Raw genomic sequence first — 16,344 nt, forward strand, 5'->3', positions numbered from 1 at the left:
GGAGAGTCATGAGGAAGATGGTCAACAAGGATCTCCACATGCTTGTCTATCCTGTTACTCTTGGTGGAGAGATAATCACTGTTCTTCTCGCTCTTCTCACTCTGCTCTGCTCAATGACATGATGTCACCCACTGCTACGCAGGCCATAGGACCAATACTGCAGACTCCTTGCCTCTGGAAGTCCCAGGGGCTCTCTTGTGAGGTCATGCACATTACTGTCTCCATGTACGTACCCCACGTACATGCATTCATTCACTATTACATTTAATTCATACCATAACCCACAAAACACACATTGCCTTCCTGCAGCGTGAGCAAGCACATAGGCTCCGGGAGGTGCCCAATCAGTCCACAGCACAGCTGGGCTTGAGGGCTGCGACTGGCCCTCCTAGGAAGTACCACACTTTCCCCAAAAGCCTTGCGTGCCAAACATCTGCCACTTCCCACGCAGGCCCTGTTTTTGTCACATTCGAGGTATTACCCATACAATTGTTTATTTCATCTTTTTCTGTAAATTGACCTGTTTTATTTAGGCCTTGCGCTACAGAAACGCTTTTAATGAAAGTATAGGTTTGGCACTCCTGACCCACATTAAGAGGCACTTGTCCTCGTGTGTGAGGCCTGCTCTCTTCCCCTAAGAGTATCGGGCTGCACTTTCTGAACTCTCCCTCAGCCACGGCCTCCAGGAGCTCCCAGAGGCAGGCCCAGCACACAGCCTGTCCTGTCCTGTCCTGGAGCTTCACCCCATACTCTCCACACTGGGTGAGTTCTGCCCAGGGAGCCCCTCAGCGCCCCCTAGTATCATGTGGGCTTTTCAAGGGCTGGGAGCGCATCATTTGCTGTGTGGGGAGCGTTGCGGGGTGGGGGGGAGTCCCTGGGAGCCTAACCTGCCTTGGGTGCTGTAGGGCTTCAGGGCCTGGGATCAGGGTTGTCCAGAAAGTTTTCCAGAAAGCTTGGGAGTGGGGAGAGGAGAGTTGCTGGGGCAGAGGGGTGGGGCGGTGTGAACAGGATGAGGGCATGTCAGGGGTGCGTGAGCTGGAAAGAGGCCCTTCCCAAACTTCCCTGAGGCCAGGCACCATTTCCTACTTTGCGGAATGAAGGGCCTGTGCTTTGTTTGTTTGTTTGTTTATTTATTTATTTACTTATTTGGTACCGGGGATCAAACTCGGGTCCTTGTGCTTTCCAGGCAAGCGGCAGAACCACTGAGCTAAATCCCTGGCCCTGGGCCTGTGCTTTATTAAACCTGCATCTGCTGTCTAGCTGCCTGCCTCCTTGGGAGCTCAGGGAAGGGTGCTCCGGAAGAGCAGGTGATGCACAGATCTGGGGCCCCCTGGTTGGAGTCTCCCAGCATGGAACTGAGGGGCTGTGAGCCTGAGCCTGATGGAGGGGGGAGATGAAGTGGCGCTGGGAGATAGGGTGGGTGGGAGCCGGCGGGGTGGGGGGGTTCCCTTCTTTATTTTAATCTTAAAATTAAACGCTCCAGCCATTCCTCAGCCTAATTAAACCTGAGCTCAAAATCAGATCAGCTCATTACCAAAGAATGTTTATTTGACCCTGGTCTGGGCTTCAGAATAAAGCTCACCTCTGGGAAGCAGTGTTTTCCTTCCTTCATTATATTCTGGTCTTTCTTGGGAAAAGAGCAATTTTTTAGGACAAATGAAAACAGATTCATTTTGAAGGAGCTGAGTGTGACATTCTCACTTTGAAGATTGTGGAAACGTTGGATCTCAGGAGGTGGCTTCTTTTTGAATTTGACTGCACAGAAAACGATCACGTCCTCCTAAGACAGCCTCAGCACCTAAAGATGAGTGAGCCATCAGTCCAGGTGGTCCCAGATCTGCCCCTGGGACCATTTCTTAGGTCCCCGTGACCTTAAACCACATGGAAATGTCCTTCAGCTCATCTGGGAGAATAAAGTGTTTGAGTTTCTGTCCCCTTCTGTCATTCTCTGTTCATCCATCCATCCATTCAACCAACAGTCATTCAGTAAGCATCCATGCCAGCACTTGGGAGGCTGAGACAAAGGACTGCAAGTTCAAGTCCTGCCTAGGCAACTTGGTGAGATTACTGCCTCAAATTTAAAGAATGAAAAGGGCTAGGGATATAGCTCAGCCCCAAGGCCCTGAGTTCAGTCTCCAGTGTCACACACTCACACAAAAGCATTTATGAAGATGAGATTCCTAGCCTAGGTTTGGAGACAGGGTAGGCCCACAGGGTAGACCTAGAATGAATATATAACATAGCCTCTGAACCCTTGCCTACCGTCTATTGGGCAAAACCTATCCAACCATAGTCCACACACAGTAATAGCAGCAACAGTAGTCACAGCCATCCTGTACCAGTTGCTACTCAGGCTGCCATAACAGGCTGCCATGAGCTGGGTGTCTTGGGCAGCAGAAAAGTATCCTCTCAGAGGTGTGTAGGCTGGGAGTCTGAGGCTGTGGGGCCAGCCCCCCCCCCCCCCGGATTGCAGACAGCGGCCTTCTGGCTGTGTCCTTGCATGGCACAGTGAGACAGAGTGCCTTTTATAATGCCACCGTGAGGACCCCGCCCTCACCCTCACCCCAAAGGCCTTACCTCCAGACACTGTCACACTGGAGGCTTCAACACAGGAATTTCAGGGACACCACTCAGCCTGTGGCACCTGTCACACACTAGCTGGTAAAATGCTTTGTCACTACTCCTCATCCTGGCCCCTCCAGGCCCATTGCTCTCACTTGACAGGAAGAAAGGGCAGTTTAGAGAGGCTCTGGGACTTGTGGAAGCCACACCACTGGACAGCGGGCAGCAGGCTGTGATCCCAGCTGCTGGCTCAGTCCCTACCAAGCTTTGCCCACTCTCCTGCTGCCTCCCCACACCTCCTGCCCAGTGCCCCGGGAAGTGCAGCATCGAGGGGACCTTACGGCTATAGCCCACCCTGGCTCCCGGCAGATGCTTGTCATCATGGCTGCTCACCCCCTTCCTGGCCCGGTAAGGCCCTCGAGGTGCAAAGGCACAGCCTGATGGCAGCCTTGTGAGCAGAAAAGGTCTATTTGAGGAGATTTAGGAAACAGGGAAGAGAAAGGAGACCAGCCTGCAATCGCTAGAGCTGCCAGCAAAGTGGCATGGCCTCCACAAAGGGCTTCAAAAGGAAAAGGCCATCAAAGTTTAATGCTCCCACTCATGCTGGGTCGGAGGATTTGGCACAGACCTGGCCCCCTGCCGTGGGAAAGCGTGGCAAGAGTTGCCCCATAGCTGCCCTCCTTGAGGGAGGCCTGGCTTCTTTGTTGGCCCACAGTGTCATCATGGCCACCACTGAGTGAGCCCACGTGCCACGTCACCTCAGGGCATTTTCCAAGACCTCCAGAGACAGCAGCAGGAGCCCAGGGTGCCCACCACACCAGAAAATCCAGAATACATTTGTATTTCTTCAAATGACCCCCACTGACTTGTAAGGATACAATTAAATAGCTTCTTTCAAGATGTGGTGTCTTAAAAACACTAGAACCATCTTCTGGCTCCCTGACTGCAACTTTACTAGGGTCCCTGGCACACAGTAGGTCTCCCCCAGGCTGCCCAGCATCCCCAAGAGCCCCAGCTTCCTGGTTTCAGAAACTGGGTCTACACAAGCAGCGCAAAGGACTGTCTGTGCCACATTCCCAAATCCGGAAGTTCTCCAGGGAGGGGATTCATCTCCCAGGCACACACTGTCACTGAGCCTCACAGGGTCTGTGGCAGGAGTCTGCAGGTCAGTCAGCACTTGGCTCTGATGGATTGGCCTCCACTAGGAACACAGGGTGGGGAGCAGCAAGGGAGGAAAGGAGAGAGGAAGAATGTTTAGAGAGAGGTTTTGGAGATTATTATCTGGTGGAGGCTAGTTTCATTAAAATGAAGGTTGAGATGGAATAGCACGAACACCAGTTTATGGCTGGAGTCTCCGCTCAGTTCTGGTGCCTATTCGCTGCCCAGTCCTGGCTTACATTTTTTTCTCTGGGTTGTGGATTCCCCTTGGCTCACAATGGATCTTGAAGGTTTCTCCCAGCTGTGATCCCTGGTTCAGAGAGTGGGCTATGGACTGTGGTACTGGGCCTCACCATTTCCTTGCTGTGTGACGTTGGACATGTCACACAGCCTATCTCTTAGCCTCTGTGTTCTCACTGATGGATTAGTGTGAAAATTAACTTTCATGGTCAAGCTTGGTGCCGCACACCTATAATCCCAGTGCTTGGGAGGCTGAGGCAGGAGGATTGCCCTGAGTTCAAAGCCAGTCTGAGCTATGTAGTGAGTTCAAGGCCAGCCTGAATTACATAGCGAGCCCTGTCTCAAAAAAAAAAAAAAAAAAGATTAACTCTGATGACATGTAAAGGCTTAGCAGACCTCTTGGTAGACAATGAGCACTCACTGAAAATGAGCTGTTGTAGCTGGGCATGGTGCCACAAACCTGTAATCCCAGTACTCCAGGAAGCTGAAGCAGGAGGGTGGAAAGTTTGAGCCCAGCCTGGACAATTTAGTGACTGAGACCTTGTCTCAAAATTTTTAAAAATGGAAGGGCTTGGATGTAATTCAGTGTGAAAGCCCTGGGTTCAATCCAGTACTGGAGGCAAAAAAATCAGGCTGTTATCACAGTTAGCATTAGCGTGTGGATTCTGTGAGTCCAAGGTTGGATGCCTGAATGCTTCTCTGCTCACGGGCAGAGTCTTCCTATAACCTCTACCAACCTGAGGCCTGGATTTTGAAGCTCAAGATCCTGCCCAGTTCAGAGATCTATTTCTGGTTCTGTGTCAACTTCTTGGACTCAGAAAGAGGGCCCCCTGCTCACCTGAGAGAGAAGACACAGCAGAACTCAGGAGGGCCATAGGAACGGGGACCTCAGGACCAGCCTGGCGGGTGTGGAATAGGCAGGACCCGTGGCAGGGGTCCCACACCTCCATATGTTTTCTGCTGTATTTGTGCACCCAGTGCCTGTGAATCGGCCTATATTTTTATGTACGTGCTTATTTCATAGGTGAAAACGTAACTGGAAAGTGTTTTGCCTACCCTTAATGGAAGATGAAACTGAAAATTGCTATGAGACAGCTTGTAGTCAAGGCCCCTTGGGCCCTTGTCCCCTTCGGGCTGGTCTCTCCCCAATTCAAAGGGCTGTTTGCAAATGTCAGAAAGGTGTTAAAGATGTACTATCCCCAAATGAAGCTTCCCTTCAGGACCTAATAGCAGGGATGGGAAAAGAACTGAAAAGAAACTAAGCTTATCATGGCGGGGTCAGAGCAGGGAAGACCAAGCCTGGGAAATTTCACAGGGGAAATCTTCCTGTGATGGGAGGGATGAAGCGGGGCTTGTGTGGGAGGTCGGTGGGGTCTCCCTGAGGTCCCCAGGGAGGTTTCTGGGATACCCAGAGCCCCAGGATGAAGACACTTCCTGTCTCCCAGGGTTCTCTGCCCTCACCCCACAGTATCCCTCAGCCCTCACACCTGGTGAACAAGAGGGGCCCTCCCTGTCCCCTCCCAGCTCCACCTCGTAGTAGAGGCTTCCGGTCACCATCTAGAGCCTTCTCTCCTTGCCCCACTACAGAGTATTTCTGTCTCCAAGAGGAGAGAGAAGAAAGCCCTGAAACCTGAGCAGAGCCTTCCTCGGTGACGCGCCTGGAGGCGAGCATTAATAGAAGCCTTCCTCAGGCCCCTGACACGTCTGGGCAGCTGCTCAGCCCCATCCAGTGTCCCTCAGCCCCAAGGCCAGCCCACTCTGGCTCAGCCAGGCACACTAAACTTAGCTTCCACCCCCATGCCAAAGCCACTGCCACCACGCTAATCAGGCCGCTACCTACCCCAGGAGACGCCGCTGCCCCTTCTCAGAGAACCCTGACTTCAGTGACCACCATGTCCCAGACCAAGTCCCTGAAGGTTCGTGTGACCCTCTTCTGCATCCTGGTGGGCATGGTGCTGGCCATGGTGGCCGTGGTGACTGACCACTGGGCCGTGCTGAGCCCCCACATGGAGCAGCACAACACCACCTGCGAGGCAGCCCACTTCGGCCTCTGGAGGATTTGCACCGCACGCATCGCAGTGAATGCCAATGAGGACAGGGGCTGCAGACATCTCACCCTGTCTGGGGGTAACGTACCCACTTCTCATTCCCCTCCCTGTGCCTCTTGCCCTTCCCTTTGCCCCAGAGAAGTTGCGCAAGGGAGAAGAGGCAGGTTTCTCGGCCTCAGAACTGAGCAGCCATCCAGCCCTCCCTGCAAGGGGAGGAAGCTCAGAACCAAAGGTGCTGGCGCTGGTGTCCACAGCCGGGCTGTAAAACCAGGGAATTTGTCTCTGGTCACTTCCGTCTTGCGGAGGCTTGGGGTTTCTCCCCAAGAGCAGATTGCAGGAAAGGAGAAACAGGAGGGACAGATCTGCCAGGCTAGGACCTTCCGGCCCCAGCAGTGGTCACTCACAGGTGTCCCAGCTCCGTTCTCTCCCTGCAGAAACAGGCTGGGTGACTGTGTATACTCAGGCTGGTGGGATCCGTGGAGGGCACACAGGACTGCTATGGGATTTGTGGGGTCTCATGCAAAATGAAAACAGTGTTCTCTCTTCCCAGTTACCAAGAATGTTAAGCAGTAACAGCAGAGCTTGAAAGAAGGCATGGGGCCCTTCTGGGTGCAGGGCCTGGAGCGACAGCACAGGCACATGTCTATGAGGCAGAACATGGCTGCGACAAGCCACCTGCCTTGTAAAAACCCACAGTCCATCTGCGCAGCCTTCCCTTAGCTCAGGCTGCTTAGAGCTGCTCAGCTTTCCTTAAAATGCCTGGAATTTCAGGGTAATCCTTGATTTGCTACCATGTGACCCAGCCAACTTACAGGTGAGCTCCTTGCCTAGGAAGCCTACATGAGCCTGACCGATCTCTATTCTGCAAACATGGACCCCTCAGGACATGTGAAGGAAGCGTGGCCTGGATGAAAGAGCACTTGATGGAGAATCGGGCCTGGTTCTCACCCCCATCTCCCACCACCCCCCTGACTATTAGGGGGTGACGAGGTTCATCTCAGCCTCGGCTTCCTCCTCTATAAAATACAGAACTCAGGCCCAGCAGCATAAGATCCCATGTGGTGCTTGCAGTCGTGTCTTCTAGGTGGCAGTAGCCAGGGTATGCATGACTTCCCTCTTGATGTTCAGAAGTGTTTCTTTCTATTATCAGACCAGCTATTCCTTGAAATCCACCCTTCAAGAGCATCAGTGCTGAGCCCAAAAGATCTTGCAGTCTGCATGTAGGACGAAGAGCCCAAACCCCATATTCTGCTCCTCTCTTTTTTCTTCCTCGCCGCTGCTTGCTTCAGGGTACCCCAGCCTCACTCACCCCTGCTGGGTACACAGAGACTCGTAAATACCCAGCTGTCTTGGAAACACTGAGTCCTGGGGTGGAGGGCTTTGACAGGCGTGGGCAAGTGCTCGAAGGGTATCACATAGTCCAGATGCCCACGCCCTTGGCTGCTGCTACACACTCATAAACAGATGCATCATCCAGCCAACGCCCTGGGCCGAGCAGGGCAGAGCAGGGCAGAGCAGGGCGAGGCAGGTTCTCCAGTGACCATGCATAGGAATGCACATTATGGTCCTGTACACCTGTCCTTGAAGCCTTCTGCTTTTTAAAGTCAGAGCAGATGAGGAGAGTGCTGAACAGAAACCACGCAGGGAAAAGACAAGCAAGAGGGCCAGGTGCAAGGGACCGGCAGGCACTGCCTGGCCTGGAGGCCCAGCAGTCGGTCTGTGTGCTGGCCTTCTCACCCTAGTCCAGCCGTGAATCACAGTTCCCACACTTGTGACCCTGAGCACTTTCCAAGCATGTTCCTGCCTTTTCCTGTCTGTTTTCTCTACAAATGAACATCTTTTCCCTACTCTATCCACCCTTTCTGCTTTCCCTGGGACCACTCTCCTCTGGAGAGAGGAAGATGGTTTATCCAAGTTCTCTCATTTACTTGATTTTACTTGATTTTTCTGAGACAGGGTCTGGCCTCAAACTCACAGCAATCCTCCTGCCTCAGCCTCCTGGGTTCTAGGATTACAGGTGTGCACCACCATGCCTAGCTTTGTTCTCTCATTTAATATTAACAACAATTACAATAATGGCACACAATGTAGCACATGAGCCAAATATTGCAGTGATTTATCTATATTAAAGTTGAATAACATCAGAAAAAAACGACAGTTAAGAACTCCCTTCCAGGCCGGGGATTTAGTTCAGTGGTTCAGACACCTGCCTCACAAACGAAAGGACCCAAGTTCAATCCCCGGTAACAAAAAAAAAAAAGAACTCCCTTCCAAAATTTTTCTGCTCCATCAAAGCAATGAGAATGGTGGCAAAAAAAAACAAACCCAAAACTGTCATATTTCACATTTTCAGAAACCAGGAAATTAACCCAAACCTAGCCACCCAGCAAGTGCTTATTCAAGAAAAATGGGTGACTCTCAGGAGAAACAGTGAATTTATGATGTTTTAACTTGGCTGTACTCCCTCTCCCCTTCCCTAGTTCTACCTTATGTTTGAAAACCAATATCCCATGGTCAGCGAAGACCAGCAGCCTGGCGGCCAGTCTGAGGACAGAATGGGGCTGCATCTCTTTCACAGCCCTGTTCAGAGTGCGCCATTATCTGACCCAGCTGGTCATCCCCTAGAAGTCCCCACTTGCAAAGTTGTCTTTAACTGACCTATCTCTCAGCTTATCCAGTGCAAAGTGTCTCCCAAGGGACACTTAAAACAATTAGAGATAACTGTTTAACATCATGGCAGTCTGAGATAACAGTTGAGGGAAATGATAGGTCAGCCAAAAAGCTGGAGAATGAGACATCCCTAAGTGGCTTTTAAGAGCTTCAGTATATTCCTGGGAATCTAAAAGGCAGTGGGTGTGCACAGTGATTAGCCGATGTGTTGGTTCCAGACATTTTAGGAAACTTGTTAACTGACCACTAAGCTAATGGAACAGAGATGTAAGTGGTCACACATGACAAGGAATACAGACTTTACAAAATTAGTTCTGAAATGTTACCAAACCAGATACTGGGCTTAGTGAATATCTTAAATCTGCTATTTTAAATATATTCTAAGAACTGAAAGAAACCATATCTAAAGAACTAAAGAATGATATTTCATGAAATAGATAATATCAATAAAAGGATCAAAATTAGCCGGGGATTTAGCTCAGTGGTTCTGCCGCCTGTTTTGAAAACACAAGGACCCACGTTCGAAGTCCAGTACCAAAAAAAAAAAAAAAAAGGGTCAAAATTATTTTTAAAGGAATTTCTCCAGGAGAAATTCCAGAGTTGAAAATTTCAATGGAGGGGCTCAAGAGCAGATGCAAGCAGGCAAAAGAAAAAAGTCTAAGAACTTGAAGATAGGTCAATTGAGATTAGTCATTCTGGGGAACAGACAGAAGAAATAATTTTAAAAATGAACAGAGCTTCAGAGACATAATGGGAATCCCAGAAGAGGAAGGAGCAAGAAAGGAACAGGAAATGTGTGGGAAAATAATGGCCAAAAGCCTCCCAAATTGTCTGAAAGGCCTAGGTGAGTCCCCAGAGAGCTGTCCCTGTCTTTGCTTCTTTCAGGCTTGACCTTTTTAGGCAAGACAGCAGCCTGCCCCAGTGCCCCACTTCCCTAGTGGCCCAGCTTCTCCTTCAGTCTTGTGCAGGGAGTGGGGCAGGGTACCCCTGACCCCACGAATTTCAGGGGATCCCTTCACCACCCATGTGAGCCCAGACTGGAGGCCAAGGTCATAGCTAGACTCCGCCCACTGAGGAGTAATGCTCTGAGCTCCAGGCTCAGGTCTGGGGATTTCTCCTGTTAGTCTTATACAATTCTTCAGTTGGGGCAGGAACAGATAGCGACATGGAAACTGCTGCTGTCAAGAACGGAGGGAGCATTTTCTACAAAAAGGCTGAAGATAACATTGGTATTGATCCAAGTAAGAACTTTCTTCCCATCCCTAAAGCACTCCCTCCCTCGGGTTTTGCACAAATCAAATTATTTTTTAATATAGCCAAGGCTTTGATGGGTGCTTGCTACCTAACACATTCTTGGCGATAACCCAGAGCCACCTGCTGTTCACTCGCGTTCACCAAGTGTTCTGGCTCTTTGACGTCGGGGCTCCAGCTATGATTCTGCATGCCCAGTGACTCTGGAACCAGAATATGCCTATCCCCAGCCAAGCCCAAAGCTGATCACCATGTTTTTAAAGGAACAACCCACTTCACATTTTAGACCAAGGAATCTTATAGAGATAGAGATAGCAATATTAAAATTGCAATAAGCCAAAGTTGACTGCAGGAACCGCAGAGTCCTAAGTCACCCAGTCATATTCCTGCTGTTGGGATCCTGGCCCATTTGGGAGCTGGAGCCTATGGAGGCACAGCTGCAGCCTGGAGTCAGTGCAAGGGTGATGGACCCGTGGCGTGGCGGGGGGCGGGGGGTGGCAGGGGTAATCCAGGGGGCACGGCGGGAAGGCTTGGGATCTGCAGAGTCTGCACAATTATCCCTGTCCCTCTCCATCAAACGCCTTGCCTGTGACTCAGTGGCCCACACAGGGCCTACCTCACGGGCTTCCTTTTTAACTTGTCCTTGTCGCTCAGCTTCTCAAACATCACCTACCCAGACAAAGGGGCAAAGACAGGGAAAACAAGGTCACCACAAGGTCTGCCCATGTGACAGGACCCTGTGCCTCATTTGAATGACACTGGAGGCTGCCTGGCTTGGTTTGTCCTGATTGAGGTGTGGATCTGACATGCCCACTCCACCTTTAGGGGCCATTAGGGACCATGAAGGGGCTTGTGGTCTCCCATAGGCAGCCATGTAGCCTAGAGTGGATGCTCCTACCAGGTCCAGGGCAGAGGAGCCAGGCTTTCCTCATGTGCAGGAGAGAAAATGGGGCTGGGTATAGTGGCACATGCCTATAATTCCAGCACTCAGGAGGGGCTGAGGCAGGAGGATCCCAAATTCAAGGCCAGCCTGGGCTACATAGTGAGTTCAAGTCTAGCCTGGACTACACTGTGAGACTCTATCTCAAAAAACAAACAAAAAATGGAAAGGGAGGAGAGAGGGAGGAAGGGAGGAAGAGAGGAAGAGAAGGAATATGACAGAGAGATAGAGAGATCGGGCTGCCATCCTTGGGCCCCAAGTCCAGTCACATCAGAGAGAAACAGGCTTCCAGAGCCCTGAGAAGGAATCTTATCCACTGGATGCCCGGCGTCCCCTCTTCCCCATTTCAGGGTATTTCACAGAGGAAAAGAGCGAGGGAAACATTGTGCCTGGACCACCAAGGAAAAACTCCCTCCAAAGGGCACAGCCTCACCCTCACAGACCTCTGGCCTACCCTGGCACACCAGAGCTCAGAGTTTTTATCCCAACACCCAGCAGCAGTTGCCAGTCCCTGTTCCCAGAGGGGAGCCCTGTGCGTACCGGAAGGGCTGCTCCAAAGGCTCCCTCAGCGAGTCATCTCAGCAGCCCAGAAGGACCACTCAGCTGTGCCTGGCTACACCTTCGAGGTGGCCTGGACTCAGCCCCCAGCTCGGAAGGCTTTTAACTCACAGATAGCGAGAAGCCAGGGAGGCAGCTGACCGTGAAATACACTTGAATGCACTCAATTCTTCTCAGAGGATTTTCAATGACAACTGAAATTGGCTCTTAAAGAACGAAACAGAAATGTTCCTTTGTCCAGAGAGAGACTCTGGGAGACTTATGACATCGCTTGAGCTGTTTTGAAGCGGAGACTAAAGAGAATCTACAGCTAATAATCTAACAAATATAAGAGGTTCACATTATGCTTTAAAATAGCAGTGGGGGCTGGGAGACAGAAAAACACAGGATTGATCTGACATCACCACCAGCCGTCAGGCATTCCAGGTAACTCAGCTCGGAAGGAAAATGATTTAAATATAGATGCTCACAGAGGAGGCTCTTCACTGCTCGGAACTGCTACCCCGGGCTCCAACGCCAGCATCGTCTCCTTCCTGAAGCTTGGGACAGGCAGCAGCCCTGATTCTGGAGGAGGGGGAAAGAGTAGGAAACACAGGAAAAGTGGCAATCAGATGATGCAGCCAGACAGAAGGAAGCTTTCATCCCAACAAAAGCCGTGACTTTGGGCCGGGGATTTAGCTCAGTGGTTTCGCCGCCTGCTGCGCAAGCACAAGGACCCGAGTTTGATCCCTGGTACCAAAAAAAACACAAAAAATGTGACTTTGGTAGCCCCTGGGGTAGATTTTCAGAAGCAACTGGGCATCCGCCTCCTTCTGATCATGCATATGGAGCCTAAAGGTGAAGCATGAATTCCAAATTCCATTTACACTAAAGGCAGAGATGTTTTTCTATTGAGGGTCTTGGGCCCACAAGAAAAAGAAATCAATGAAGGGCCTCACACAAATAAAAAGAAATCTAATATAGTTTTTTAAAAAAAGAAACATAAAATAATATAAAACAATCCATTCAGCAAGTTCCTAAATCAGTAGTGAAGAATATTAAACATATTCAGCAACCGATAAGACTTTATTTGGATGTCATGGTATGTCTAGTTACGAGACAGAGACTAAAGGGGAAAATGCAAGTGAATTATATTTAAAATTAGTGTGAATTTCTTTGTGCTGAACCTCTCTCTTGTCTCCCCATCAAATCCAGATTTGGGGTCCTATTGTCCCCAGACCTTCTGTGGCTTTTATGACAATGATCAGGTGGACCAGGAAGCTCACCAGGGAAGCTCGTGTCTGGGCTGCACCCAGGCACAGGCCCTGCAGGTCTGTGTTGGGAGCAATGCTACATAATTTTAGGGTAAAATCATTTGGTTAGCCTAGTTCTCCTGCCTACAGCCCAGCTATAGAATTCTGAGACATAATTCCATTTTGGCCTCCGGTCCCAACTGAGACCTCAATGATCCGGTGATGCTGTGATTCTCCAGGACAAGAAACATCCGGGGAGCTGAAAACATCCTGGGAGGAACAAACATCTACTCAGTTCCTCCTTGATCTTGGATTGTTACATCGTATTTACGCAGGATGTACTGAACTCTCTGCAAGTCATTTGTTACATCTGTTTCTCCCGATGTACTGAATAAAAGGTGTGGTAAGCTGGGGTCTTTCGTCTTTGCCGCCCAGAGCAGCACTGATCAGACCCAAAGCTCAGCTTCTTCTCAGTCTCATTTGTCTACCTTTCCTGTAATTTGCCTTGTGCTGCCGTGGCTCACAGAAGACTAGGACTTACTGCAGAGGTTCTAGTAACGTCCCCTTTCCCTGTTCCCTACAGGTCTGATGAAATGAGACAGTCAGAATTCAGCCTTCAGAAGGAGGTTCTTTAGCGGCCCTTGCAGGGCATTTTAAGAGGCCCCCAGCGGGGGTTCCCAACCTGGCTGAGCATCAGAATCTCCTGAAATGCTTTCAAAAAATGCTGCTTCCTACAACTCCCAGAGAATCAGGGCAGGCCTGGAGTCTGACAAGAAACACAGCTCTAGATTTTGGGTTGGTCCCAAGCCTCAGCCTAGACACTAATGACGTTTGGGGCGGGATGATTCTATGTTGGGGTGAGGGGGGGGGCGTCCTGGGTATTTGTAGGATCCCTGGCTTCTACTTACTAGATGCCAGGAATATCCTATTCTGTATCAAAATGTCTCCAGGCATTGCCCAGTGTCCCTTGGGGAGAGGCATCGGCCTGGCTGTTAGGTTCTTTGTGGTTACTCGTGTACTCTGCTCTTCTGACAAATGACGTGAGCCTCCCCCTTGGTTACCCTATCTGCCTTAGTCACATGCTGTCTGCCCCATCAACTCCTGCAGTCTTTGCTCCCTGAGGACTGCCTAGCTTCTTATGCAACCCCATTATCCTGCTGAAATGTTCTTCAAAGCGTCAGAGAAGTGTTTTGGCCCAGATTCAGGATTTGGGGGAAGAGAGCTGGCCAGCAGTCTCCTCTGCGCCAGTAGGATGGTGCCACGTTCTCTCTGTGCCTCTGTCCTGGCTTCTGGTCCTTTATCCCAACTCACAGGCTGTCTCCCTTCTTTGCAGAGAAGAACTGTTCCTACTTCAGACATTTCAACCCAGGCGAGAGCTCGGAGATCTTCGAATTCACCACTCAGAAGGGTGAGCCCGCAGCAGACAAGGGAGCGGGTAGTGTGAAGCGACTGCTGTCACACACTGCTGAGCCAGGGAGTCAGAAAAGTGCTGACTTCCCCTGCTGCACTTGAGCAGCCTGCCACCTCCCCGTTCTGGGGCCACAAATGGCAGCAACCCTCTCTAGGTGCCCAGAGCATGTTCATCGGCACTGAGGACAGCTAGTAAAGAAGACATTTCCTGGTAGCTCTAAGTTTCGGCAGGAGCATGTTTTCCAACACAGCCTGGGGCAGGCTGCTGTGACAGGAGCTAAGAAAACGGAACAAGTGGTCAGAGTCCTAGAGAAGGTTTTGGGGGTTGGGACTGGGTCCATACATGCAGGGGAACAGTCAAGTCCCTCATGTATAAATCATGCCCTGGGAACCAGGAGGAACCGTTGTGCTCCTTCACAAGATGGAGCTCAGAGGCACACGCGGTGCGGTGTTCAGACCAGGCCTGCACATGCGTGGATGGCTGCACATAGTGTGCATGTGCCTACTCAGACAGGCGCGTGCACATGTGCACACACACACACACACACACACCAGCAGATCTCTCGTACAGCACTAGGAGACACCCTCACACACCTTCACACATGCTAAGTAACACCCACACTCTGTTCTTCTAGAAGTCCCTTGTCATACCTCCCACGCCTCAGTGCCTCCTCTGCCTGTCACTTGGAGGAAGATCTCTGCTCTAGAAAAGACTCTGGCCACAAGCCTCTCCACCTCCTGCCCCGGCCTCTGCCCCAGGGGAGGGGGTGGGTTGGATAAGTCCTGTTAACCCCTGACTGCAGCCCTTCCCCAAGTGTGACTGAGTGAGTCTCAGTCAGGTGTGAAATGGGAATTGTCACTAGTCTGGCTAAAGGTACAACCAGCCAGTGGGGATGAGCCCCATGCCTGAAGCCCCCTCCGTTTTTCAGAATACAGCATCTCAGCAGCGGCCATCGGCATCTTCAGCCTTGGCTTCATCATTGTGGGCACCATCTGCACGCTCCTGTCCTTCCGCAAGAAGCGGGATTACCTACTGCGGCCAGCATCTATGTTCTACGCCTTTGCAGGTAGATGATGTCCCGGGTCCCCCTCTGCGCTCACACCTACCTCAGGGCTTGAGCAGAGACAAACTTGGCTGGGTCCTCAGTGACCCCAGGAGCCCTGGAAGAGAGAAAGATATTGCTATTCCATCCATTTTGCACAATGACGCTATCCTCCAGGCACTGAGGAAATTTCCGAGAGAGCAATTAACCAAAAGACGGGAGGAAATGTGGTCCATCTCATGGCAGCCTTCCGGCAGGACATGACCACAGCATGGGGTGGGGGGGGTCTTGCAGGTTCCCAGTCACCCCTCCCTGCCTCAACCAGGCCAAAGTCACTACCTTCTCCCCCACGCAGTAGCTGTAGGCCCGGCAGACTGGGGGTGGTAGCAGCAGTGCCCTCGGCTCCTGAATGCCCCTGGGTCTGTCCCCAGGGCTCTGCATCTTGGTCTCAGTGGAGGTCCTGCGGCAGTCGGTGAAGCGCATGATTGACAGTGAGGACACTGTCTGGATCAAGTACTTCTACTCCTGGTCCTTTGCCTGCGCCTGTGCCGCCTTCATCCTGCTCTTCCTCGGTGGCATTGCCCTCCTGCTCTTCTCCCTGCCTCGAATGCCCCAGAACCCCTGGGAGTCCTGCATGGATGCGGAACCTGAGCACTAGACCTCGGGAAGCTTAGTCCCAGCCCAGAACCTTCTAGAGAGGAGGCAGGAGTTTCACATCTGCCCCTTCCCCTCTGCCCTACCTGCAACAGCTGTGGGCTGCTTCCCCTCTCTAAGCGACTCTTTGGGCTGCAACAAGCTCCTCTCATGAGAAAGTGGACATGAGCCAGACCTGCCCAGGGTTGGAGGGAGAAAAGCCAGCAGGTGCACAAGTGTTTGGAGGGCCCCCACCTTCTAGAGGGCGTAAGGTTGTCCCCGCTGTGCCCGCTGCCTATGATAAGCTGGCTCCTATGGTCTTTAACAACCTTTCAGGGACAGCCTGTGTTCCTTTACCCATTCTGGGTGTCCCCTGTGTAGAGAGCCAGTACCTCTTTCCTCCGTGACAAAATAAATATCCTTCCTTGGTATCCAGGAGCCCTAAGGGGCATTTTTAACTGGGTAGAATCTGACTGTGGTTTGAAATAAAAGCTCTCAGAAAACCCTTTTTTCCTTGCGCCTTGCATAGCAATTGGTTGGATTCAGGCCGCAGCCCGAGGGCCCCAGACCCCAGAGGAAGATGTGTCCCCAGGGACAGT

At 51.3% G+C, this 16,344-nt stretch overlaps 1 protein-coding gene across 1 annotated transcript; it reads left to right on the forward strand.

Moving 5' to 3' along the window:
* Positions 1 to 5,737: 5,737 nt before the first annotated feature.
* Positions 5,738 to 16,260, forward strand: Cacng1 (calcium voltage-gated channel auxiliary subunit gamma 1). Its single transcript, XM_004870259.3, has 4 exons — positions 5,738 to 6,087; positions 13,993 to 14,067; positions 14,999 to 15,136; positions 15,544 to 16,260. The coding sequence occupies exons 1-4, from the start codon at positions 5,853 to 5,855 to the stop codon at positions 15,768 to 15,770; spliced, it is 675 nt and encodes a 224-aa protein (XP_004870316.1). The 5' UTR covers positions 5,738 to 5,852; the 3' UTR covers positions 15,771 to 16,260.
* The last annotated feature ends 84 nt before the right edge of the window (positions 16,261 to 16,344 follow it).

Source organism: Heterocephalus glaber, unplaced genomic scaffold, assembly GCF_053883595.1.
Source record: "Heterocephalus glaber isolate CG9 unplaced genomic scaffold, H.glaber_assembly_v1.0 deba00000937, whole genome shotgun sequence".
Taxonomy (NCBI): Eukaryota; Metazoa; Chordata; class Mammalia; order Rodentia; family Bathyergidae; genus Heterocephalus; species Heterocephalus glaber.

Bases quoted from the DNA above. Each gene is read 5' to 3' on its own strand.
- Cacng1 (XM_004870259.3), top strand. From the start codon at position 5,853: ATGTCCCAGACCAAGTCCCTGAAGGTTCGTGTGACCCTCTTCTGCATC. The intron at 6,088-13,992 runs GTAACGTACCCA...CCTTCTTTGCAG, and splicing joins ACATCTCACCCTGTCTGGGG to AGAAGAACTGTTCCTACTTC. The intron at 14,068-14,998 runs GTGAGCCCGCAG...TCCGTTTTTCAG, and splicing joins CGAATTCACCACTCAGAAGG to AATACAGCATCTCAGCAGCG.